Source organism: Cheilinus undulatus, linkage group 19 (genome assembly GCF_018320785.1).
Source record: "Cheilinus undulatus linkage group 19, ASM1832078v1, whole genome shotgun sequence".
Taxonomy (NCBI): domain Eukaryota; kingdom Metazoa; phylum Chordata; class Actinopteri; order Labriformes; family Labridae; genus Cheilinus; species Cheilinus undulatus.
This window is the reverse complement of record NC_054883.1, coordinates 6,236,727-6,262,260: the sequence shown is the minus strand read 5'-3', so window position 1 is coordinate 6,262,260 and position 25,534 is coordinate 6,236,727. Positions and strand designations below refer to the sequence as shown.

The 25,534-nt window shown below is 39.1% G+C and overlaps 1 protein-coding gene across 3 annotated transcripts; it reads right to left on the bottom strand.

Moving 5' to 3' along the window:
- Positions 1 to 227: 227 nt before the first annotated feature.
- spata13 (spermatogenesis associated 13) lies at positions 228 to 25,534 on the bottom strand. Of its 3 annotated transcripts, XM_041814046.1 has the most exons (13): positions 25,053 to 25,534; positions 12,624 to 14,141; positions 8,490 to 8,975; positions 6,500 to 6,644; positions 6,185 to 6,312; positions 5,722 to 5,901; positions 5,039 to 5,218; positions 4,663 to 4,842; positions 4,326 to 4,558; positions 1,680 to 1,809; positions 1,192 to 1,567; positions 984 to 1,058; positions 228 to 884 (listed from the first exon to the last, which is right to left on the bottom strand). In XM_041814046.1, exons 1-13 carry the CDS (start codon positions 25,059 to 25,061, stop codon positions 703 to 705), a joined length of 3,822 nt encoding a protein of 1,273 aa, XP_041669980.1. In that variant the 5' UTR covers positions 25,062 to 25,534; the 3' UTR covers positions 228 to 702. The 3 variants fall into 3 exon arrangements, with proteins under 3 accessions (XP_041669980.1, XP_041669981.1, XP_041669982.1); XM_041814047.1 differs by lacking the exons at positions 12,624 to 14,141; positions 25,053 to 25,534 and adding an exon at positions 9,472 to 9,732; XM_041814048.1 differs by lacking the exons at positions 6,185 to 6,312; positions 6,500 to 6,644; positions 8,490 to 8,975; positions 12,624 to 14,141; positions 25,053 to 25,534 and adding an exon at positions 5,995 to 6,178.

The window sequence follows — 25,534 nt, the reverse complement described above, 5'->3', positions numbered from 1 at the left end:
CTGTCTGGATACACAGTTCAAAGGACAGGTGAGTGAAACCAGATCCTCCAGCACACGAGGAATGGGTAGCTCACTGCTGGTAACGCACCTCCTCCAATGCTTTAGCTAATGTTTCATTCATTGACTTCTAACATATTCACATCACCCTACAGCTGCTTCAAAGTTTACAGACAGAAGAAAGCATGACTAAGGTAATAAATACATGAAGTAACAAAAAGTATGGTGGGTATGTTTGTACAAGATTTTTTATTTACAGGGTTAACAGAAGATGAATGATGTCAGTTATTTTGCCTCTGACCGTTTTGTGCTCAGAGTTGACAGACTCACAGCAAAAAAGGGTCCAGCCTTTGTGAAATAAACTAAAACCATGTTTGTCAACATAAAAGCAGAACATACATCTTTGTCATAATTAACATTAAAAAAGTCTTCAGCTGGAACTACTAAGACAGAGAGGTGGGAATCTCTTAAGTGAGCAGCATTTTTAACACACCAACAAAATGGACAGTCAGTATTTTAACACTTACGCCATGCCTCTTTCAAAGTGTAAGCACTTAAGCTTAAATGCAACAAAAAAAAAGACACACAAGACACATGAGGCACAGAAACAAACATTCAGAGACAGGAAAATATGTGTGGAAAAGATAATGTTCTTTAAGTCTTCTGGACGGTGTGGGCCTGCTCTGAACGTGCACAAGAGCAGAGTCACTTCCTGAAAAAGGCGTTGCGGGTGATGCTGTACAACAAGTGGTAAGGCTTTCGTTTCGGGGGCTCGGCCAGAGAAAAGACCTGCTGCTGAGGCACGCTGGTTGGAATGGTGATGTGACGCTGGTGAAGTGGGTGGAGGTTTTGATGGTGCGGTGGGACAGAAGCAGAATAACCCATGGCTAGTAACAGAAAAATCAAAATGAAACCTTAATGAGATACAAATTTAATAAAATGGAAATAAAGAGTGGATTAATAGCTTAAGCAAAATATTTACTTACTTTTGTTCTTCCCCTGCTTGGCTCTTCTGGCATTAACAATGGCCTGTTTTCTTTGCTCCTCAGTGATCTCCATTCCTGCCAAAAAACACCTTCAGGTCAAACTATTCTCCAGCACCCGCATTTTCCAACATTTTCTCTCAGTTAAATTTCTGACATTTTACACAGTACTGGTTTTGCATCAAAAGTGAAAAGAATTTTCCAGACTCACCCATCTCTTGGTCTTCCTTCACTCTGTGTCTCTCCTTGGCGAATGCCTCTAACCACCTCTGCTTGTCCTCAGCCTTCCTGCAGCACAGCACGCACATAAACTCCAGTGTGGAGGCGTTGCGCAGCCTCAGGGCGTTCTTCAGGGTCAGACCCAGGTCCGAGTCCCGACCATCAGGCGCATCCACCACCTCTGTCTCGTCCATATCCAGCCGTCCTCGGTAATGGAGCAGGTCTCTACGCAGGACGTCTTTTTTACAGAAGACCAGCTGGTGGTCAAACAGGAAGAAGCTGCGCTGTTGCATTTTTCCTTGTCGGACAACTCGGGTCAGCTCACCGGAGTGGATCAGCTCTGAGCTGCGCTCTAGCACATTCGATCCCTGGGGCAACACCGATAGAATTGATTTGTTAAATCAAACATTCTTACATAATTCTGGTGTATGAACCCACTTTTTTATTTTTCAAAAAACAAAAAGACTCAGTCATCTTCACCTCCCAGTGCAGAATGGCCACCTGCCAGTGAGCGATTGTGTCGATGCTCTCCAGTCGTCTCTTTCTCTCGTTGATCAAACTCGCTACGTTCTTCATTGTCTCGTATGCTTTGCTTACTCCACCGTAGTCACTGTCAGAAATCAAGAAAATTAAACGTTAGAGAAATGGGGTTTTTGTAGCTGGAAAAAGCAAATGGATTTTTATGATTTGAATTGGAAGGTGAAGCTAGGCTAATGCTACACATGCTGTACTGTGGCTTCATATTAATGGCTTCACTATACAATTCACAATGAGCAAAGTGAAAATAGAGCTCCATAAGGTCAGGTTTGGTCTTCATTTGTTTATCTTGCAAAAGATGCAGTTGTGGAGTTGATTATATCCATGGCAAAAACAACTAATGTAAATGGTCAGACTTATATGATGCACAATATTTTATGTGTTCTTATTTAAAATGTTCACAAATACAGCTGTGGCCTAAGGTTCTTCAAGGTTCCACTATATGCTACAAATTTCCAAGTGATATACTTTCTTAAAGATCTGTAGGAATAAGAATTATGATACAAGTAATTCCTGGAGCAGGGTCTAAACAGAAAATCTGACATTAAATTTGATACCTTTAAAGACCTTTTATCAAGACCCTCTCAATATTTTAAGACACCAATGCATCCCTAATTTCTAACCAGTTACACAGGCAACAGTTCTGTGCAACATAGTCAAGAAAACAAAGATAATATTTGCTGCTGTAATATACTAGTAAAGCTTTCTGTGAGATGCAAGCAGTGCTAACATTAAAAGACTCTTGGTTAGTCTTACAAGGGTTTCTACTCTATTTAAAAAAAATTGAAGACTTTTTAAGAACTGAGCCAAAAAAAACAATGATACCACTTTTGCACAGCAAAAATTAAAAGGCGTGTGGAATTTCTTGGTGCACTAGACCAGGACAAAAAAAAAGTCAGAATTCTGGGATTAAAGTCAGAAATCTGAGAAAAAAAGTCAGAATTCTGACTTTTTCCTCTAATTCTGACTTTAATCACAGAATTCGGACCTTTTTTTCCCCAAATAAAAAAATTGCGACTCAAAATTTTCTTCAGTGGCCCTAATCTTCTTCTGTATTTATGAAAAGTCAAAATAGGCAGACGTTTTCTGGCCATACATCCCCAAATCTGATTATTTCCATCAAATTTAATCCCTTCATTGCAGAAATACACCATATCCTGGTAATGATAACAGATCATTAGCAGGCATGCTGAGCTGATTCTTAAGTTTAATTGTTGAAAAGAAGAATCATGTTTTTGTGAGGAATGACCTGTCATAAGGGTGTGTTAAACAGAGATTTAGGTAGGCAACTTGGTAACCCAGAGGTTAGAGAACTGGACTAGTGTTTCACAGCAGTACAAAGCTTTAAATTAATATTTAAGAAACCATTTGTGGTGGAAATTTGGTTGGAAAAAAATAAATAGTTGATTATTAACAGAAATGGAATCCTTTTTCTTTCATATATCTTAAACTCTGAACACATAAATGCAAAAAGGAATGATTAAAATCAAATAAACTTAGCTGAAAACAAAAACTGGATAAAGATATATGTGTGCCACAAGTAAAATACAACTTTTTAGGGCGTTAAATTTCAAAAGTCTGATTTAAGAATTTAAGACTTTTTAAGGATCTGCAGTAACCCTTTAGGCAAAAGCTTCACTATGAAGGCATTTTATTTTATGAAATACTGAAAATTGTAACAATTATCAGCCCCAGGCTCCGCTGCAACACCTTCCCCTCCAACCACTTCTCAGAAAACTCACATTTCCCTATCATTTACATGCACACATCACTTTGTCACATAGTTAACTTGCTAGTAAGAGAGACAGTGGAGCTTTGAGGATGCACTGATGGATTAAATGTCTAGAACATAAACAGACAGACTGACATTAGATCTGGCGGAGTTCAATGAGAATCTCTTTGTGCTTACAACTAATTGGAAAAACAAAAGCTGAAAAAGTAGCCCACAGCCACTTTTGACCAATAAAAAAATTTGAAAACAGGAAAACATTGCGGAACTTATCGTCTAGCATTGAAGACTTCTATACTTTTTAAAAGCTTTAATTTTTGCTAATTTGGTTAATCAACTTTTAATACTTCATATGACTCTGCAGACAGCCTGTGAAGCAGTGTTAATTTCATTGATTAAAACAAAAAATATTTGACAGCCTTTTTTCCATGACAAAAACAAAACTAAGACTAACAAAAACAGATCTTTGATGACTAAAACTGACAAAAATTAGTTTTTGTCAAGGTGACTAAAACTAGACTAAAATGTAATGTAGTTGATATTTCTCCACTTTGAGTAAATCTGTCAAAATGCAGAGCATCTGTATCTCTTTTGCCTCCTTACAGTAAAGGCAGGAACCCCAGGTTTGGCAGAGTGCATAGAACATGCTTACATGATTTGGTACTAGATTTAGGCAAGAGAATAAATGCTTAGACTAAAGGAAAAGACTAAAATGCGAGGGCTTTTATGGAGTAAAACTAGACTACAACTAAAAACGATAGAAATGACTAAAATGTGATGAAAACTAAAATACATTTCATCTAAAGACTAAGACTAAAATTAAAAATAGCTGCTAAAATTAACACTGTTGTGAAGAGTACCTGTGGTCTTTTGGGGTGTACTTCAGCAGTTCTCCAAGCTGTAGGGGGTATTTACAGATCTTCTGGACAGGTGTGAGCAAGAAACCAGCGATGGAAATGTCAATCATCTGCTGGAGGAGTCTGCAGGCCTCGAAGAAATGTTTGTATTTGCCTGACTTCATGAGTCGCTGCAGTTCAGCACAGGCTTCTGGATGGGTGTTACAATAGTCCGAGTAGATAGAGAAGCCCTCGTCCTTGGAAAGATGAAATTAAGTTAACAGAGCTGCTGTACTGTGTGAATAAATGAGCTACACATTGATTAAGTGGTTATGAGAGTGCTTTTGTGTGTGTTCAGTACCTGCAAGAGAAAACAGGATCCTATTTCACTGAGATGTGGCTGCTCTTTGTTGTACTTCTTCTCCAGGTCTCTGAGAAACTGTCTCTGAAACTTGTAGATTTCCTCTATGTTACTGAAGATGGTCTTCAGCTGCAGCTCAGTGAACATGTCCGGGTGTTTGCGGCACTGACGGATGTAACCCTGAAAGATACACAAGAGCAGCATGTTGACAGACACACAAAGGATGGAAACAGTTCAAATACTGGCCAACAGGAGGTGCTAGTTAGTGAATTAAACATTTTAGGATAAGATGCTGTAAGCTTTCTTTACAGGTAGTTCAGAAATACAAATCACTGGTTAACTACTTAACAGAGATAGTTTATACTGAGCTACATACCTCACAGATGTCTTTCAGGTGCTTGATGTAAATGCGCTCAGTGTTCATGATTTCTTGAACCACATTTGTTCTCATCTGCTCTTTGTGCTGCGTACTGTGTGCATCTCTAGGAGGTGGATCTTCCTGGTCAGCTACACTCTCCACGCTTTCTGCACCAGAGTCTTCTTGGTTCACTCGCACCTGAAACACATCCAACACAAACAATGACCCTCTAAACTTAATTTCAAGCCAGGATTATCTTTCCTGATTATTCTAAGCTGTACTGTTTGTTTTTATTTCTTCAATGTAGACATATAAAGTCCTCTAAACAAAATAAAATAATAGTAATTAAAGTATAAAATGTTGCAAAAGACAACATTATATCACTACAGTTAGAAAATGTGCAAGTTTAACCTGCTCCTGGTTTGCAACATTGATTTAGCGTCAAACAATCACACAGCAGACGCCCATCTGCCAATCAAGTCCCCTCACCATGGCAACCGCTGCCTGTCTAATTAAGACTCAACTGTCAATCAGCTGTGGTCGCCACAGAAACCAGTTCAACCTCTAACGTTTGAACTCTTCCACTTACAGCGCCAAGAGGGCTGCTGAGGTTTGTTTGGAGCTAAGCCAGTTTGTGAGTCTTTTCTGTGCTGCTTGAGAGCAAACATGCGTCGCATACACAGGTCAGGAAGTCCACTTACCCTCACAAAGCTGGAGGGGAACCAGGCCTCTCTGTCAGCCACTCTGCCCCACCACCAGTCCTTATGTGAGGCATCCAGGACACGGATCACGTCTCCGGCTTTGAAGGCCAGCTCCTGCTCCTCCATGGTCACATGGTCCCAGAGCGCCTCAGCGCACACCGTGTGTCCAGAGCTTATCCACTGAGCAGCAACAGACAGATAAGATAAATACACAATTACATGCAGGCAGAGCCCATGTCTTACATGTAAGATTATGACCAGACTTGAGCTCACAGCAGTGGTTGTCTGTTCTATTGAATTCCCGCCAAACATCTTGAAGCCACACATGAAAACAGTTCACATGGCTGTTCACGAGCCGTGCATGCAACTAGATGAACGTTGCATCATAAATTACATGCACATTCTTGGAGAAGATGACTACAAGTGGTGCAATGTGATATTGATTTTCCCGCCTTAGTCTCACCTCGTTGAGCACAGAAAACTCCACCCCCGGCTGAAGGTAAGGAGTGCCATCAGTGAGCTCATCAAAGCTGCCCTCCTCCTCCTCGCTCACGCTGTCATCAAGAGTAGCCGAGCACTCCGACACACCATCTGCAACAGACACACAGGTTAAAACTGTCCTTCTAAAAACCAACAGAATCAGAAATCAGCCACAGATGCAGGCACACCCACGCCTGGCTCTGCACCAACATTTTCCTCCAACACTCTTATTGACATTCCCAGACTCAGCGTTTCCCACAGACTGAAATATGGAATCAACAACAATCCAAGATCTCACCGCTGAGCACTCTGTGGAGCTTACGCCGTCCGACACGGTCCAGTCCGATGGGGGTGCTCTGTGAGAAGGTGGAGGGGCGAAACCTGGCTGACACCGCTCTGTAGGGGGGGACCTGGTGGGAGGGGATGGGCGGCCGCGACAGAGGCTGCAGAGGATAAGAAAAACATCCTGGGATTTAAGAAAGGAGCACTTTCTCAGGCTTTACCACCTGATGTTTATGTCAAAAAGAATTGAACCTGAGGCTTCTGAACAAGTTAAACAAAAATCCAAGAACTGATCAGTTATTTTAAGTTTTAGCCTGTTCATGATATGGAATGGGCAAAGTCCAAGTGAGGACAGAAAAAAAGGAAGAGAGAGATGAATTAAAAAGCTGTTTTCTTCAAATTCACTGAGACTGTAGTTTCGGCATTGGAGAGCAGAAAAAGTATTCATGAATATCTTAAATTTGTAAATTCAAAGGTAAAAATACCAGGATCATTTGTTCATTGCATTAGTTTTAATTTATCCTTGAAAGTTTATTGGAAATATTTGTTTAAAATATCAAAAAGAGAATGTTTGCTCACTTACCAAAGCCTCAGAATTTAAGGGTTATCTTTGAGGGCTTGCTTACTGCTAACAAATAAATGTACATATAGGAAATACCAAAGATATTTTTTTGTGACAATTATTTCTTGGAAAGCTAAAATTTTAATAATTAATTTTCAGCCCCGCTGTGATTTGTGTGGCTCCCTTTTCTCTTAAAGTTTTTTAATTATTATTTACAACTTTGTATTTTGTTTTAGTGACCCCTGACTCTGTTGTATGTCTATGATGATACACTGGATCTCTGTGATGCATATCAACTCCAGTCATAGAATTTACAGTTATTTCCATTAACTCAATTTTACTTTCATGTTTTCTGTGTTGTAGTCTTTCTTATTTGTTTTATAACTTGGTGTAAAACCTTACTTTCAGTGCCTGTTTGTTTTTTTATTTACTCATTTTTGTGTAGCAGGTAAATGATGACAATAGATGAGAGAATGAGCTACTGATATTCCTTGTTTCTTTCACACTTCATATATTTTGTGAATTTGTCGTGAAATAATAAAAGTCTCTTGTGTAAAAGCAGTACATTTTGAAGTTTATCTCTTTTATGACGGATGCAAAGGGAGATAAGAAAACAAGGGATAGAAGGGAATGTAAAATGAGTGTAAAATAAATATTGCTTGCCCAAATTAAACTGGATAAGGCAGTCATGATACAAGCACTGTAACCATTCACCAAATAGGGACCTCCTTGTTTGATCACTCACGCCAAAGTTGGACAAAGAGTTATCAGCCCAACCTGACAGTTGTAGGGATTTGCAAACTGTCTGCTCTGAAACTCTGTTGTTTCATAGTGTGTCATAGTGAATAACAATCAAGAACTCCTGAGACACACAGTGACCTATCGACAGTCTAGCATATTTGATTTTTGTCCTGCGCTCTACCATTTGTTTCGTGGTTTCAGTGATGCTGACTGATAAAAGCACAGAGCGCTCCGCCCACCCACAGCAGTCACAAATGTAAACAAGCCAAATGGCAAAGCTAAAGAAGAGCGATGAACCACTTCAGGCTGAAAAAGAAAAAGATGTTGGTGAGAAATAGCAATGCATGAGTCACTACCAATAGCATTAGCATCAAGTTATTATAATGTTTGGATAGACAAACAAATACAGTACAGTAAATACTGTATGTTTGTTTAAAATCTTCTGTCCAGGGTCCTCTAGTCCAGCCTCATTCCTTCTTATGTCATCACATCGGTTACAATGATGGGATGAATTTATGGCTCTACGTATGCCTTATCTGTCGTAGTGACCATCAAAAAAGAGGAAAATTATGCAGTTTGACCTCAGCTTTAGAGGAGCCGTTTCATTTTCTCACATCCACCCTAACTTTCTACAACTGTATGTGATCAGCACTTTTTGCAGTTTAAGACAAACGGAGTATAAACTGTATCTGTAAAGGCTTACAGAAGGAAGATGGCCATCCTTCTCCACAGCATCAGGAGAAAATAGATCCACAACTCCTATCACAGAGACCGGCCGTTGCCTACACCCTTGAACATCTCCGTTAGACATGTTGCAGCTCTCAAGGCTTTCTCCATTCCCATTGATGTTACAACTGCCACAGTCTTTGTGCAATGATGTTTTTGCTGTCCTCTCTCCAGCACACAGTTCTGCAACTTCCTCAGGAATGGAGTGCTTCCTTGAGAGTAGCTGCCCATAGTCCGAGGTGGGCCGAGGTCTTAGGCGCCCATTCCTCCTTCTAGGCTTGACGGAGGAGGTTTCTGTTGAATCTGGAGAAGCTTCTGTGGATGATGTGGGAGATGTAGGAGATGTGGGAGACGAGGGTAACTCTGATGAGCATGTAGGCGAGATTGGAGGGGTGCTGGTGGATGCTGGTGAGGATTCCTCTGATTGGAGAAATACTTCCGACTCTTCTGTGTCTTTAGTCATCTACAGGTAAGAAAAAAAAGTTTAAAAATGCAACGAAGATAAAGTTAATGACTTTTCAGTGTTCAATGACCTGCAGTTTAAAGAGATTAAGAAGAGAATGTCAACTAAGGAGAACATCTGTTAATCAGAAACAGGGCAAATCAGCACAGCAAGTCATAAAAGCTCCAACTGGGAGAAAATTTCTTTGTTGAATCTCAAGTTAAAACAATTAGAAACAGTGTGAAATCATTCCTGTAAACTTTATTGGGATTCTCAAGAGAAACTTTCTTATATTGTCTGAGTATCTGAGTTCACACAGGGCTCTGCTTCCCAAATTAAAAACAAGAAAGCTCATCAAGTTCAAACAATGATGAACTAAAATAGCAAAAATGTTCCACCATGAAATCCCACAACACTAGATTCATGTTAGACAACACTGTATATTCAACAGGAAAATAATCTGGAAGGTTACTCAGTACAAAATAGTTGTTTTAAGTCTGTTAACTCAATACCTCACCTCTCGTTGTTCTCGATCTTGATCTGGTCCTCGGCATATACATTGAAAAGGCACACAGTAGACTAGTGCCATTGTGAAAATCACTCCACAAAACCAACAGGCCCGGGTCCCCGAGGCCAAGATCCTAATTATTGGGGGCCAATAATAGCAACTTGAGCTCTAACATACATTAATCTTATCTTTATCATTCATTTTCTATGCTACTTTGGACACAAACATGTCACTACAACAAATTGTAAATGGTCCCGTCTACATGCTACTTGCTGTCCCAGGCCCGGTGTTCATGGGGATGGACTTTGACCCAGCGGGCTTTAGCTTCAAGAGAAGAGGGGCAGACGTGAGGGGGCTGTACTTGCTCATAGCTGACTGCCCTCCCACAACAACAGGACTCTGGAGCTGTTTTGCGCAAGGGCCACTAATCATAAACAAAGCCTAATGATTAACTGTGTCTGCTCCTTCAGCAATGCAGCGAGGCACAGAACAGCTGCATGTAGCATGTGACCTCTACCGCTACAGCAGCAGTCAGTAAATCAAACACAACTGACAGGAAAAGGACAGTGAGGAGGAACGCCTACGTCATTATTTGTTTGACATTGAAAGGGCCTTTGGACTCCAAACACAGCTACTTTTCTGATCTGTCGTGAGCTTCTTTGGTACGGGAAGTTATCTTGGTGGGTTATGATCACACCAGATTCAAAGATCACTTCATAGCTTCACTTCTCAGACAAGGTTCAATGCCAATCATCAAGAAGATAGGCATCATATAATAATCACGCTGTTCAAAGATTAAAAGCAACACATTCAGTGATTTCTCTGTCAGTGCCTACTTCCTCTCTGAAAGTTAACAAAAATCCAGTTATCTAATGATTTAAAATCCCATGTCTCTGAGTCAATGATAAAGGTGCCCCTGATGTCTGATCATGTGAGACTTTTGCAGCCCTAAGTACACTGTATCCAACTGTCAGCAGTAATCAGACAGTGCAGTTGCATAAAGATAACAGCATGGCCCGATGTCATCATTATTGTTTTACACACATTCAAGTATTTCATCAGACTAACTGCATGTCCTGTCACACTGAGCATGTGAGAAACAGGTGAAGCTGAGGCAGAAACATAACAATACACAGTTTTGACTACAAAATTCAAATGATTTAACAGCAGTTCTCCAATTTATATTTTAATTTTGTCTTGAAACTAAGAGAGGCTGTATTGTTCTTAGTGAAAAAACTGAATTTAGTCTGATATCATCATCTCACATTATAACCGTCTTATTATAAACAGGTCTCAGATTTGTAATTCAACAAATTTGTTTATTTTGTATGTTAAACTACTCTAAGCTTTTCCATAAAGCTCCTTACTAAATAGAATTCTTCCTTCTATTTAGTAAGGAAAAGAGTATAATAATAATGAAGTAAGGAGGATAATTTGTAGACCTTTCTAAAAAAAAAACACTTGAATGATTGTATAATTATTTAATGCATAACATCTCTGCTGCAAAAAAAAGTTTTAAACTGGTACTTTGACATAAATCTCTGGTCAAAGAGATTTTGCACCTTCTGCGATTTGAAAATTGCAGCAGGCCACATTGCAATTTAATCTAGGCCTAATTTTTGATTAATTGCCCGGCCTTACTCAATATACAGAAACGTTGCCAATGTTTTGTACAATTTTGACAGTATGTAGGAGTTTGTCACATACTTTTAAAAAATGAATACATATATTGACAACTATTTATATTCTTACAGAAAAGATATTGAGATATATATTCCATATACTGCCATCCAGCCAGTGTTAATTTTATTGACTCCAACTATGACTAAAAATGTCGGTCAACTACATTTTTTTCCCATGAAGAAGATGAGTTGAAGACTAGCCAACAGGAAATCTTTGGTGATAAAAACAGTATATTTTAAATCAATGAACCCACTTAGACCTATATCTACCTAAAAACACAACCTCTACGGCCTAAATTGTAATTGACAACAGCCTCCAAAACACCCAAGGACATCTAAGTTCTGGCCAACATTTCAACGTGTGCTAAAATCTTTATTTTTCAGCTCCAGCACCAGATTAAGACACAAAACTAAACACATCTAAATGCTTAAAACCCTGGTTTAACTCAGAAAAACAGTAGTTGCTCTAAAGTCTAGTATCATTTTTTTAAAGCCATCAATTATTAAGAACCAAAACCTTTGACATCCTGCTCTTCCTTATCATCTGGATTGTCATCAAAAATGCTACTGTTGTTGACTTCTGTCGCTCCCCTTGATACAGTTGCCGTCTGTCATTGCTCATCTTCCTCTTTCATCCATGATTGTAATGTTACTGCTTGTTGGGCATGTATCTTATAAACAATAGGATCTTTCAAAATAACCCTGATGTAGAATTGTATACACGTGAACATTGCATCCAGTCTACATGGGTCAGAGTATTGATACTGCATTAAGATGAGTGCTTTGCGTTTACTTTAATTGTACAGTTTGGCTGCTTAAATGTAAGACTTTTTATTGACTAAACCTGGACTAATTCTGTTGACTTTTTGTCAACTAAAGCTTGAATAAAACTTTCCAGAGTGAAAGCTATTAAAATATGACTAAAACTGAAAGGTGTTTCAATTTAAGGACAGACTAGATTTAAAACAGCTGCCAAATTTACACTGCATTCAGCTAAAAAACATCAAAATCCTACTTTTTATCAATATTACTCAGCCCTACTTAGGACAACAGATAAAATTCAGCTACTGTGCTATTTACAGCAAGGATGCATTTAGTTTTGATTAATCTACGCTGTCCTACCTCAGTAAATTTAATAAATGAGTTAATTTTGACACTGCAGACAAAGTAGTACATCTTATCTCTGCTGATCATGTCTGTACATGTGCACAAGTATTCTCTAAAGAAAAATGTTCTCCTCACTGCAAAAATGTGCTGGCAAAAATGTAAACAACCTGTTAGAATGTGCATGGTGTGCATCATGTCATTGGAATCTGTCACAGCAATGACAGGCATTCAAACTAACTACCTAGATTTTTTCTCCCATCTGGTGGTCTATTTTGCCTTAGTAGGTCACAACAACATACAAACTGTAACAAAGCTAGTTAGAACTTGAACCTTCCACACAAGGTTTGCCACACATCTTTACTTTTCTTTTACCTCATTTGGTATCACGTTGGCCTCGGTCTGTTCTTGTTGCTGTGCAGGCTCTTTTTGGCTCAGTGAAGATGAATTGTTTTCTGCTGTCTGTTTAATTTCCCTGGTTGTTACACGTAGCGGTTCAACATTAGCAGAGGTACCAGGTGAGGTCTGCTCCGTCTCCACAGGAACCGGGCTGATTAGGGCCTGGTGCTGCTGCGGCCTGACATCAGGCTGTGAATGAACCAGAGGATTGTGTCCAGCAGACATGACCCTGGCTCTGATTGGTGAGGGCCGCCGCTGTCGCTCGTTGGTTGTTAAGCAAGGCACACGGCGGGAGTAGTCATCATGGAGACGGCTCAGAGGAGACATTGGTGACGGAGAGGTGGGGTTTGGGGACGGACTTCGCCTGCGTCGGACAGTCATGTCAGTCACACTGTCTACAAGCTTTAGCATTGGCCCCTTGGTTTTCACAGGTGATTTCCTTCCAGCACGGCCACGGAGGTCCACTGAGGAAGCACTGGCTGTCCTCTGGATAACCGGTTCCCCTTTAGATGTGCAAGTTCTCTGGGATTCTTCTTGAGTTGAATGGGGAGCTTTGCGTCTGAAAGTTGCTTTAAATATGTGAAGATTTTCTGCACTTTTGCTCAGTCTGCTCAGAACATTCACATTTGTGTTCTCGTTCATGTTCTTTGTTTGACAATTTTCCTTCAAAGTTAGATCTGCTTTCTGACAGTCTGTTGCTTCATTTGTGCTTTTTCCTGATATTTTCCCGTTTCCTGTGTCAAATAAAGAGATACGTCCAGCTCCGTACGCTCTCCTGATACTCCTTGAGAATCGCGTATTCCGTGTGAGACCGTCTCCTTCATCAGTTTCATCGTCATCAAAGTCATCAATGTCTGATCCACACTGGCACATCACAGCCAGCTTTTGTCCACCATGACTTCCATTGGACACACTGTATCCTTCTGCAAACTTCAAATTATTTGATGCACCATCTAGACCAGCAGTGCCATTAGCCATTTTCTGATCTGAACTAGAGACATGCTCTCCTTCTTGGCTGATTGTCCCTCTACTTTGTATACCCTGCAGCACAGAGGAGCGCAGCTTTTTGAATGAGTCCACAACACCCAGACCCGAAAGTCCTGTCCAGGGTTGGGGGCCCGAGTCGCTGCCGTTGCTGTTAGATGAGGTTGGACTGTCAGTGGATGGACTGTGAGCAGGGACCGGGCCCTTCTTGGAGTTAGAAAAAAGCCTCATAATTCTTGAGGAGTAAGGCTTTCCCTCAGGCGGACCGATAACAGGGTTGGACCAGGCAGATGAGTTGAGTCCATTCAGTTTGTTTTCATCAGAGCCTGAAGTCACGGGCTGAACTTGGGCACCGCAGCCAGACAGAAGATATGGGACTGCACTTCTGTCAGCTTGAAATGGGTAGATATCACTGAGGGGTCGACTTCGGATCAGAGGGTCAGCTCTTGAGGTGTGGCGTATCGGGAGAGGGTCCTCACTTGTGGATAAGACCCTGTCCTTCTGTTCTGCCTGAAAAGAAAATACAGATTCATATTAGGGATTTAAAGAAGTTTTTCACGGTTGTTTTTTCTGAAATAGTAATGCGTAACTCAAGAGAAGGATGTAGAGTTTGCCAAAGGGGATAGAGCATAAGAATGAACGATTGTGTCTTTATAGTACAGTGACCTTTGTGTCTGTGTGTAAAAGAGGAAGACTAAAGAATAAAAGGAGACACAGACTCACAGACAGACAAATAGCCTTTAGTGTGCATTGTCCATAGGAGTGAGACATCTGTCACTGAAAACACTTTGTGCATTTGTCCTTGGTGCTGTATTTCAACGTCCAAGGAGAGCTGAGGCCCGTGCTGGGCTGGTGTAGAGCTATGTTCAGCTTAATGTGAGTGTATGTGTGAGTCAGTGCAGTGGCTAATGCAGCTGAGTCTTTGAAGTGGAGCTTTGTGAGCGTGACTAAGCAATGAAACTTTCTAATCCATTGTGATTAATGAAATAAATTGCCCAGTTTCCTCCAGATTACGTGAGAGATGAGGTGATGTTAAGGGGGTGGGCTGTAGTCTTCAAATTAGTGATAAGGTCCAACGACATCCTAATACACAGGTTTCCTTTAGTAAGACTTTACACAGATAAATATTTTTCATCATGGTTGAAAAAGGGAAAATATCACTAATTTTTTTATTCAATTTTGAAAAATTCTTATTGTCTATTTGACAAAAGTCACATTTTCTCCCCACAGTTTTGAATTATGTTGAAAGGGCTTTAAAATGAAATATAATTATTTCTCTATGACTTCCTACTCACTTAAAATAATTACATATAATGAGACAAAAGTACTATTAACTAATTTAACAACGGCATTACTCTTATACCAACAGATCCAATGGAAAGCTAACAGCAATTCAGCTTCATAGACATGTGTGAATCACTAAATGCTCCTAAGGTTTTATGTGGTCAATAATTTTTTTTATACCTTCCAAAACTGGTGCTTGGCTCCTTTTTACAAGACCATTTTGTTTTCATTCAGTCTGTTCAATCATTTATCAGTTTGCTGTGACAATATTCAGGTTTTACTTAATATTTTAGCTCTTATTTGAAAGTCTTTCTATCACCGTATGTAATTTATGTGTTTTATGTTAGCTGCTCCAAACAAATTACTCCTGGAGGGATAAACAAACTCTTAAATAGATAACTGATTGACTAAAAGCTATTTAAACTTAACAAAAGTTACAATGTGGCATTTTTTTGGTGTTTGGTCCTGAAAATCATCCATATCCTGCATGTTTCTAGTTTTATTAAACAACTGTGTTCCTATAACACTTTTCATTTTCATTCAAGTCGTTCTTTTCTTATTTACCTACATCAAGAAAATTTTAATTGAGGGCAAGGCAGTGGTTTTATAGAATAATTAATCAGACTTTTCCTGAGCTCTCAATCTCCATCTGTAAGCCTGGAAGGAAATGTTGGTGCCAATTTAATGGCATGCAAACAGACATCATCTCAGATTTTGTTTGCTAGAGTAAGCTTGAATAGCATGAGTGATTGCTTTTGGTGCCCTTGAAGGTTTTAGTACAGTGGTACTCAAACTTATTCTACCAAAGAGCCACATTGTCTAAAAAATACTTTAGCGAGAGCCTCAATCTATACCGGGAATGTAAGGTAGACAATAGATCAGTTAATCTGTAGTTGAAATGAAATAAAAAAGTTAATTGGTGGATAATTATGAGGTTAAATGGGATGCAAATGTCTGTATAGAGTCAGAAGAAACAATATGTCACTGATAATGAGCATATATATATCATCACAGACATCAGGCTAAAACTTTGTATCTCAGTTTTTCATGATTTTAATTTGTTTTTATAAATCAGTGCTATTGGTCACCCTTTACTTCTGTCAGTGGGTTTTAACCAATTTTAAAGCAATAAAATATGCCAAAAGATACATTTTTTTTCATTCCCTGAAAAGCGATCATTTTGGAGATACCAGTCTTTGGCCCAACACCAGCGTTATGAAAGTTCCACCTGGCCTAAAGATTTTTCAAGATATTAGATGAGCTGAGTTTGAGCTCTGAGATGCTTTTCAAAGAGCTGATGAATGATGGTTGGCTATTTGGGTATTTATATCTCACATTGGGGCATTTACTGGAGTTCTGTGACTTTATTTACATAAAAGAGATGTTTTCTAATTTTTTTCCACTCATCATTAATTCTTCAAAGGGGGAGGGGCCTCATATTGGTCTTTGCCCAGGGCCTCAAAATGACTAAAACCAGCCCTGCCTCACACCTGCAGCTCTCCAGACACATCGTTTCACCCTGCCTCCTTTTGGAGCTTTGGTTTTATATTTCTGCTCTTTGACACTATTTATGATCATTAGTGAATTAAAGATCAAATAAAACACCCACATTTAGACAACTTTCACTAGATGTTAGATACGTTATCTCCACATGTGATCCGTGTGTGTTAGGCTCGTTGAAGGTGATGCGCATTGGCATAATTTTCTTAAGATCTGGGTGTGAGAGAGCATCGGCAGGAAGTGGCAGGAGGAAAAGTTAAAACGAAGAAATGGGAAGCTTCAGTTTGAACACAAGACAGCACACCTCAATGTATGAGCTTACTGAAGAGACGCACCACCTGTGGACTTTCTCTGCTCTCTTCTCTTACACACTCCTCTGTTGAGCGCATCTGACGGTAATGATATACGGATTTAAAATAATAAATGTTTAAATTTGGAAGTTAAAGCCTGTCTTCTCTGTGTGGGTAACAGATTTATTGATGTGACTTACCATGAATCTTTACTGATGACTGTGTTCACCTTCATAAAGGTTTTTAGTCAAAGGTCTTTTTTTTGTTTTGTATTGTTTTTTAAGTAAGCCTTAAAAGAGCCGCAACTGGCCACTAAAGAGCCACATGCAGCTCAGGAGCCGGGGGCTGAGTATCACTGACTTAGCATATCTTTATAAACAAAAGACATATTTACTAGGGCTGAACGATTTGCAAAAAAAAAAAAAAAAAAAAAATCTAATTGCGATTTTTTTTCCAATAGTGCGATTGCAATTTAATATGCGACTATTATAAGGTTCCTCATCTTATGCACTTTTTAACAAATTCCAGCAATAAATGATTCTTTATTTTAATCTACATTCAGTCAGGAACACTCTCATCATACATTTAACCATTTTATTGCAAAATGGATATACAGTTTTGAGTTTTACTTGGCGAAGAAGGCTCTGCTCTAAAGATGCTCCCTAGGTTGGTCTAGCAGCATGCTTTGACTTTCCAGGGAGTGCATGGCTTGATATCCCCATAAGGATGGATATATAACTGACAATGTATTTTAAAAACAATTAAATTATTTCAGAAGCAATTATTCCATAGTAATATGGATTTGAATATGAGGGTGCAACAAGCTTTAAGCTATAAAGGAGGCGGCTGGGGTGGGGGAGATGAAGCTTTGCCAACAGCTGCAACAGTACAGTGTATCACCATCAATGCAAGCAGGAATTAGTGAGAAGTATGTTATGTTTAAATTGACTGCTGTGATGAGAGAAAGAGCTGTGATTGGCTGTGTGAGCTGGGAGATGATAATTGGTATGAGCTGGCTATCAGCTGATCCTGGCTGGGGGTATGACTTCTGTGAACTAATGCTAAGCTTCATCAGTATTAGAGAGAACGAACAAGGGCAGAACCATTAAAAAAATATCTAATTACAATTATTTTGCTCATATTGCACCATTTAACCATGTTAAAATGAGTGGCACTTGCTGGAAAAAAATAATGTATTAAACTGGTATTTTAGCCATATTGCGATTTAATCTATTTTGAGATTATTGTCCAGCTCAATTATTTACAACACAATGATGCAGCTATATCTTCTCCTACAAAGACAGTTCTTAAAATGGAAATTGTGTTTTCTAAATTCATGCAATCATCCAGTTATCACATCACTAATAAACACGCAAAAAGACAATTTAACTTCTCAGTTTTTACTGGGACATTAACATTTGTATGTTAGTGCTAACATACGTTACGTAAGTGTGATTGTTTCATCTATTTTACAGGGAAAGCGTGTCTTCATAGCAAAATTAGTCAGGCTTAATACGTTGCCATTATTATCACATTATGATTCAGGTATTGTGTTAAGATTGCTGTCATTTTGCAGCAACACATTTTCAGCTCTGAAGGCAGTGTTGCTTCCACTGGCTCATTATGTTCCCAAGCAGGGAGTTACAGGGATCCAGCACTCCCATCCCTCCAGTCCCTGTGCATGTTCAGCAGCAGATGGGCTTCCTCAATCAAACTCTCTGTGGAATCTGCTGTCACTTTAACCAGTTTGCTCCATCACACCGCACACTTATGTAAACACAGAGACGCCGCTGCCAAGCACCGCTGCTGACAGACAGTAAACACCCCTCGTGAACAATGTGCGGCTTTCAAAGCAAAGCTGAATTGTCTTCTTGTGCTTTCTCCTCCTTAGCCAGGGAGGAATCACATTGGGTTGCGACTGGAAAACACAGATGCGATCAATTATTTTTTTAAATGCACAGCAGAAAGATCGGAGATAGGAATGGAATGTCTGCCGTATGAGCAGCTTGTTTTTGTTTTGAATACTCTCCTCATCCTGCTATCAGCCGTTCTACCCACTGTGCAATCCTTCAACACCTTTCTGCCTTCTCTCTGCACTTGGCGCCAAATGCCACAGGCCAGTTGGCGTTTAGTAAGGCTTGGCAGGGATGTTAGTCAGAACCAGGCAGGAGCAGGTGGTGCTTGGGATATTTCACCAAAAAAAGAACAATAAAAAAAAACAAGTCATGGGGGACGTTTAAAAGCCTCATCCTATTCTTAATCTGGACTACATGCATCACTCTTAACAAAAACATTAGAAATGTTAAGAACAGTTGATTTCAGAGGAGAAATTGATGAGTCTGTTTATTATCCATGATCTTACAAATTAATTAACGAATAAATCAGCAATGACAGCTGCAACAGCATTCACTGTGACACTGCCCTGCTTTTTACTTAAAGCTCCTGTGAGGAATGTTCTGTTTGTGTTTATTTTGGTGTCCCCTGTGGACAGAGATAAACTTCTTTCTGAGGCCTGGCACACACTACACAACTATTTAAACCTTTAACTGATATATTTTTTAATCTGACAGATTTATTCACAAACAACCACATAAAGTCTTGTGGAGCAACAAGACTTTAGAGTAAACTAGCTAAATGTGGCTACCTGTTAGCTATGTAGAGAATCCATTATTGCAGCAATTTCAGTCCAGCTCCCTCCATTTATCAGGTTGACTGTGATTTGTTTTCCTGGCAACGTTGTGTAGCACAAATAATCAAGTTGGTCTTCCATTACATCTGACTTCATGCATTTCACCTGCTATTGCTACCATGACTTAGTTTGTTGTCCGCTGGTCAGCTTGCTTCCTGATTTGCTATTTTTTCATCCCATGCGACAATCCTGCACATGCCTGCTTGGCTGTCTTCAGTGTTCCCCCGGTACTACTGGATTTCTGATCATAAATCCTGAATATATTTGGTATGTATGATCTCAAGTTAGAGTGGCATCTTCTGAGCAGATCAGAGAAGGAAAGATCACTCTTAACACACCACACTCTAGGGGATAATCTGTTCAGATAATCTCTAGAACCATCAGTTTATCAGGCTTTTGCTGACTTGAGTCAAAGGGGGTGTGGGGGGATCAGGCCAAAAATCAGCAAAATTATCCTCCTGCTAGGCAAGAGGGTTATTATCTTTTTTAAAATTTTTATCAAAGAAGAAAATACCACCCTGTTTTCTTGTTGTAGAAATGTGTGGTATTATGATGAAAGATATTTTTGGCTATTTAGCTTAAAAACTGAATTATCTGTATGAGCAGGTATGAAAAATTCTACAGATATTTATAAGTGATATTTTGGCAATAAAAACTGCCTATATCAGCTGTAAATACTGGCCAAACAAACAAATATAAGTAAGTGAAGTTCTAGGCTGGACCAACAGACCTACTTCAGCTGAAGTTTTTCTCTCTTCACCATCATTCCTGACTATTTCAAGTGTGTTTTAAGGACAGAAATTTGTCGATTTGATAATCCTCAAACTTTAAATTGAGTGTTAAGGACTGAAGTTTTAGGTCTGAACTACATTTGAATATCAGTGTTGATATCAGTATCAGCTAAGATTAATTGTAAATATCAGCAAAAATCCAATTCTGTGCATCCTAAACAGCACCTACTTTTTCAGTCCACCACTTTCCCTGACTCATGCCCCCCAGCAGTGGTTTAAGATGTTTCCTAACCTGCTAAAACTCGTCACAGAAGGTCTTTTGTATGATCACAAAAAATATATAGCACATGGCATGATAAATGGAAATGAATCAATATACAATTCTGAAAATATTTCTCATTTTGTCACCATGTCTCAAAAGCCTAGATAAAACGTTAACTTTATAAGCCTGGCATCTTTCCATTTCCATCAGTTAAATAAAATCAAACTGCAACATCCAGACAAACATGACTTACGTGTACGCAAATATCACGCCCTGCTGTCTTGAATGCAGATCACTTTTACTAGATCAAAGTTTCCCTTATCTGAACTGCATTGCCTGCTCCAGGATCACTGCTGCTCTCCTGCTTCTTCCTCCTGCTAAACTATGGAGGGAAACAACGCTCTGGGGCCCTGGTCCAGAGTTAATTAAGAGCTCAGGGAGGAGCCCCCCCCTCCCTATACACACACACGGGAGCCAGCTGGAGCCTGCTTCAGATTAGACTCCTGGAGACGAGGATGAACATGCACCCAGATACACCAACATGTGTACAAGAGCTCAAAGAATGCACTCCAAAAACACATGCGCAATTAGTTAGAGCATCCTTTCTCATAATGCACAGCCAAAGTCAGAGTGTGTGTGTGTGCTCTCACACACACGGATGCACAGAACTGATCAGGGAGGAAGGCTTTTAAATCATAGACTCCCTTCCTGTTTGGCTACAGAACCCAAGTGGTTATGTAAGGAGTCATAAATGCATAATGATAAGTGACCTCCTACCCATAGTTCACCTCTGCAGAGTATGCTATGCCAGAGGCAAGGATAAAACTCATTAGGCCAAAATGAACTAAGTATTAAACAGAAAGACCCCCAGACAGAAAAACTCAAGGGAAAACAAGCTTTTCTGTCATTTTCCATTATCAGGCTTAACTCTGAGACAGACACAACCACCCTGCAGCAACAGCACCATTCCTCTGTAAGCTGTCACTTAACTACTTGACTATTTGTCTCCATAAATGAAAGTAGCAAAAAAGTATGTCTATAATCAACAGCACAAAGTGTTTTAAAAAGCAGGCTGGCTGACCAGTTTAATATGAGTGAATGTGAGCCGAATGCAATCATAACCTGACCAAAGAGCCACTGTCACTCAGGTGAACTTGTTTCCAGTTTTTGTTGTGTTTTCCTTGAAAGATTAAGAAAACTTTGGAATTAATTTCCATAATATCAAACATCCAAAACTCTGTTCATATAATCTAGCCTCATTGCTCTTTCCAAGAAGTGTACACAAATGTAGGCAAGAAAGCTTGAGGAGAGTGCATGCAGTAGTGCATTGTGTATGTTTATGAATGTATAGCTTATTCCTCTTCTATCCTAGTAATAATCTGATTAGTGGAGCTTTACCAGTCTGTGTTTAGGACTGGTTTCATCTACACATGATAGCTTAATCAGGGGGACAACTGGGCTATTCAGCACTGAAAGAGAGTGACACCCAAAGCTTGTAAACAGCCCACCAGGCTAAAATTGCAGAGGGTCAGTTGCCCTCTGTTCACTCTAAATTACAAGTGAACAAAAACGGTATCCATAAGAAATATTTCCCGTTTAACACAACGGACAGAGCGCTATCAATTCATACAGAAGCTACCAGGTATCAGGAAAGGTGAATTAATTCAAATACAAAAAGAGAGATGTTCCATGTCATGTTTCCTGTTTAAAGTCTCATATTTGTTTTTGACCTAGTTCCTCATTTTTTAATCCAGCAGAAAGAAGGAGATTGAGAGATGCCACGCCCCTTTCTATAGAGCGTGGGAAGTACAGGTACAAGCCAAACTCAGGGAGTGTCACCACTCTCACACAGAGGCAGCCATATACTCACCTGATCTGCTGTAGACTGTCATAGAGACAGACGGACAGAAATCGAACACCACACAGTGCACAAGGCTTAGGGAGGACAAAACATCACAAAGCCTCAATGTCAACAGTCAACAGTGTAACCTGACAGTGGTGCAACAATAACCAAGGGGCTTCTGTATTCATCAAAAACCAATAAAACAAGAGAGCTTCTCAAGAGCTCAAGTCCATGTTTATTACAAAAGGATCCAAATCATCATTTTCCAATGCTGTATGGGATTAGAAGATTTTTGCACATATTTTCTCAGATTTAAATGTCTGTTTTCACTGAGTCACTTACTTCTGGCATAAATAGGCGATAGCCTACATAGAGAGGGTCATAGATATTTTATAATGTGAATCTCAAAAGACTGAATTACAGCTATGGTTGCCGCAATACTCAAATTTGGAACTGCGATTTGATAGCAAAATTAAACTTGATACTGAAACAAATATAGAAGGTACCAAAAATCAAGTATTTTCTTGTTTTCAAAGATCAAAAATGGCAAGCAAATTGTTGCAAACTGTCTTTTTTTTGCAATTAAGTTGACCACATTTCAGAAGCGTATCAGCCTAGTGGCTTAAGGTGAATCTGGCCTGTGGCCCTGTCCCGCATGTCTCTCCACTCTCCCATCCCTGTTTCCAACTCTATCCACTGTCCTCCTCTATCAAATAAAGGCACAAAGAAAGCCCAAAATTAATCTTTAAAAAAGTAAATAAACAAGTTGACCACATTTCAGTACTGAAACTTATTAATAGAGATGCACAGTATCTGATATTTGCTGATATTCGATAGGCTGATATTTAGTCAATTTTAACTGAAACTGATATGGATACCAATGTTTAAATGTAGGTAAGAGGTCAGTGTATTTTCTGGCAGATCCAATTCCTGGTTGAAACCAGACTCAAACGATGGGAGAAACTCCTGTTATTCCATTTTTTTCCGTTTCGGATGAAAAATGGAAAAAAACGGAAAAACTAGCCTTTTTTTCCCTTTTTTTTTCATTTTTGACCACAAATGGGAAAAACAGAAAATAAGTCATTTTTCAGTTTTTTCGTTTCAGTCACAAAAATGGAAAAATGAATAACAACATTTTTAAAAAACAGAGTCCAATTTTGGTTTGTTTCAATTCCATCATTTTGTTTTCTTCATTTAATGGAATTCTCGAGGAAAAGGAAGTCATGTGACCACTGGGAAAAGTGAGCATTTCAAAGTAAAAGCCTCTGTGTCAAAACAAGAGCCATCCATTGTGTTTAACAGTATGATAATAGTTACTTACACACACACACACATATATATATATACATATATATACATATATAAGAATAAAAGAAGTAAAAGAAAAAGGTAATAACATTACAGTCCATTAAATTGCCAGTACATAACAATTTACTGTTTATCATACATTGTATGTAGAGCATTTTTGCCTGTTATAATACTGTAAAATCCAATGGATGGCTCTTGTTTTGACATGGAGGCTTTTATTTTCAAAAGCTCATCTTTCCCAATGGGTCACATGATTTCCTTTACCTAAAGTATTTCATTTGATGAAGAAAACAAAATAACGGAACTGAAACATAAAAAACTGGACCCCTTTCTAAAATGATATTTGTTTTTCCATTTTTGTAACCAAAATGAAAAAATTGAGAAATTACTCATTTTTCCGTTTTTCCTTTTTTTTAAAAAACGTTAAAATAAATAAATAAATTGAAAAAAAAAAAAAAGACTAACGAGAGTTTCTCCCGTTTTTTTTAGTCTGGTTTCAACTAGGAAATGGATCTGCCAGAAAGTACTGACCTTAAGAGTCACTTAACCCCTCAAAACACAAAATTTAAAGTTTGAGGATGAATAAAGAAAGAGACTTGAGCTGAAGTTGGTTCAGCCTAAAACTCTGCATACTTTTTTGTTCATAGGCCAATACTTACAGCTTAAATAGGCAGATCTTTACAGCCAGAGTAATGGATGTAAATATCAGAAGGAAATTTCATATCTGCCCATACGTATAATTCACTTTTAAGCCAATATCTGCCAAGACAGATGCTGATAATATAGTACATCTTTATCTATTAGGACAGTTTTAAGTTGTTTGCTTGAATTTTCAATGGATTAAATCCACTTGTAGGTGCCTGTCTTCTAATACAGATTTAGTTTTGGTAATTTTCGATAAATCAAATGTGATTTCGTTGTTTAAATCCAGCAATTTCAAAAAGTAAACAAAATCCTCACAACCTTAACAACTACCTGGTTTTAAATTATTGTGGTCCAGACTTGATGAACGTTTTATATACCTTATAAAGCAGAGGACTCTGACCCTTTACAATAAATGATTCAGCCATTTCAGTTAAGCATAAAAGGAGCTATAAAAACAAGCCAAAGCACTTGTGAGTAAAATCCTGTAAGAAGTGTAGCAAAGTTAGTAAAAGCTATAAATGAATTGGACCCTGAAAACAGGGATCTATGAAAGGGGATTATACTGAGTACTTTTCTAAGCTCAGGACTCAGAGCCAAACTGCTTATTTATTTCTGCATTCATTAACTTTTCTTTGACCATAAAGCTCTTTGTAGTTGAATCCCCCATTTCCCCTCCTTCACCAACTCCCTGCACAGCCTGGCATCTCCCACATCACTATAACAACCACGGCTGTAATGCACTACAATAACCCCCTCTGGTCCCATTTCAACAGATCGACTTACTAAAACTGTAAAGTGAACAAGAAGTATTACTTCCAAAGCTGTGAAGTGAGTTATATTGGCACTGCTGATAAACCTCTTTACCTCACCTTGTTCATAGTCGCTGATGTTGTCCTCCTGACCTTCTTTCTCACATCAACGGTGCAGCTGTTTTTGTTGATTAGCCATAGTGGAGTAGTCTGACTTTCCCTGAGGTCCAACAACTTGCTGCCTCGCACTCTTCGTCTTCTCGTATGAACATGTCGACGACATAAAGCTCGACAAGCCCTCTGCCTCTGCAAACTAGTTTCCCCGCAACATGTTGAGACAAACGGCTGCCTGACTTCTTACTCACGGGGCTAGCAACTTAAGCTAGCTCACGAGCCCACTCATAAAACTTCTAAATTGCGCAAGCTTTGCGGTTTTTGGGTTCGCTTTCGAAAACCGACAAAAAATGGTTAATGTCAAACAAATGAACGACATAAAAACTGACTTATCCACAACTTTAAGGAGCTGCTCGAGGAAATGTCATATTTTCGCCTTGGTTTCCAGTTAACAGTGGTCTTTCTTGAAGGAGCGAGCTGGCGAGCAT

Bases quoted from the DNA above. Each gene is read 5' to 3' on its own strand.
- spata13 (XM_041814046.1), bottom strand. The intron at 5,902-6,184 runs GTGAGACTAAGG...GTTGCTGCTCAG, and splicing joins AGTTTTCTGTGCTCAACGAG to TGGATAAGCTCTGGACACAC. The intron at 1,810-4,325 runs GTACTCTTCACA...GATTTCTGACAG, and splicing joins TACACCCCAAAAGACCACAG to TGACTACGGTGGAGTAAGCA.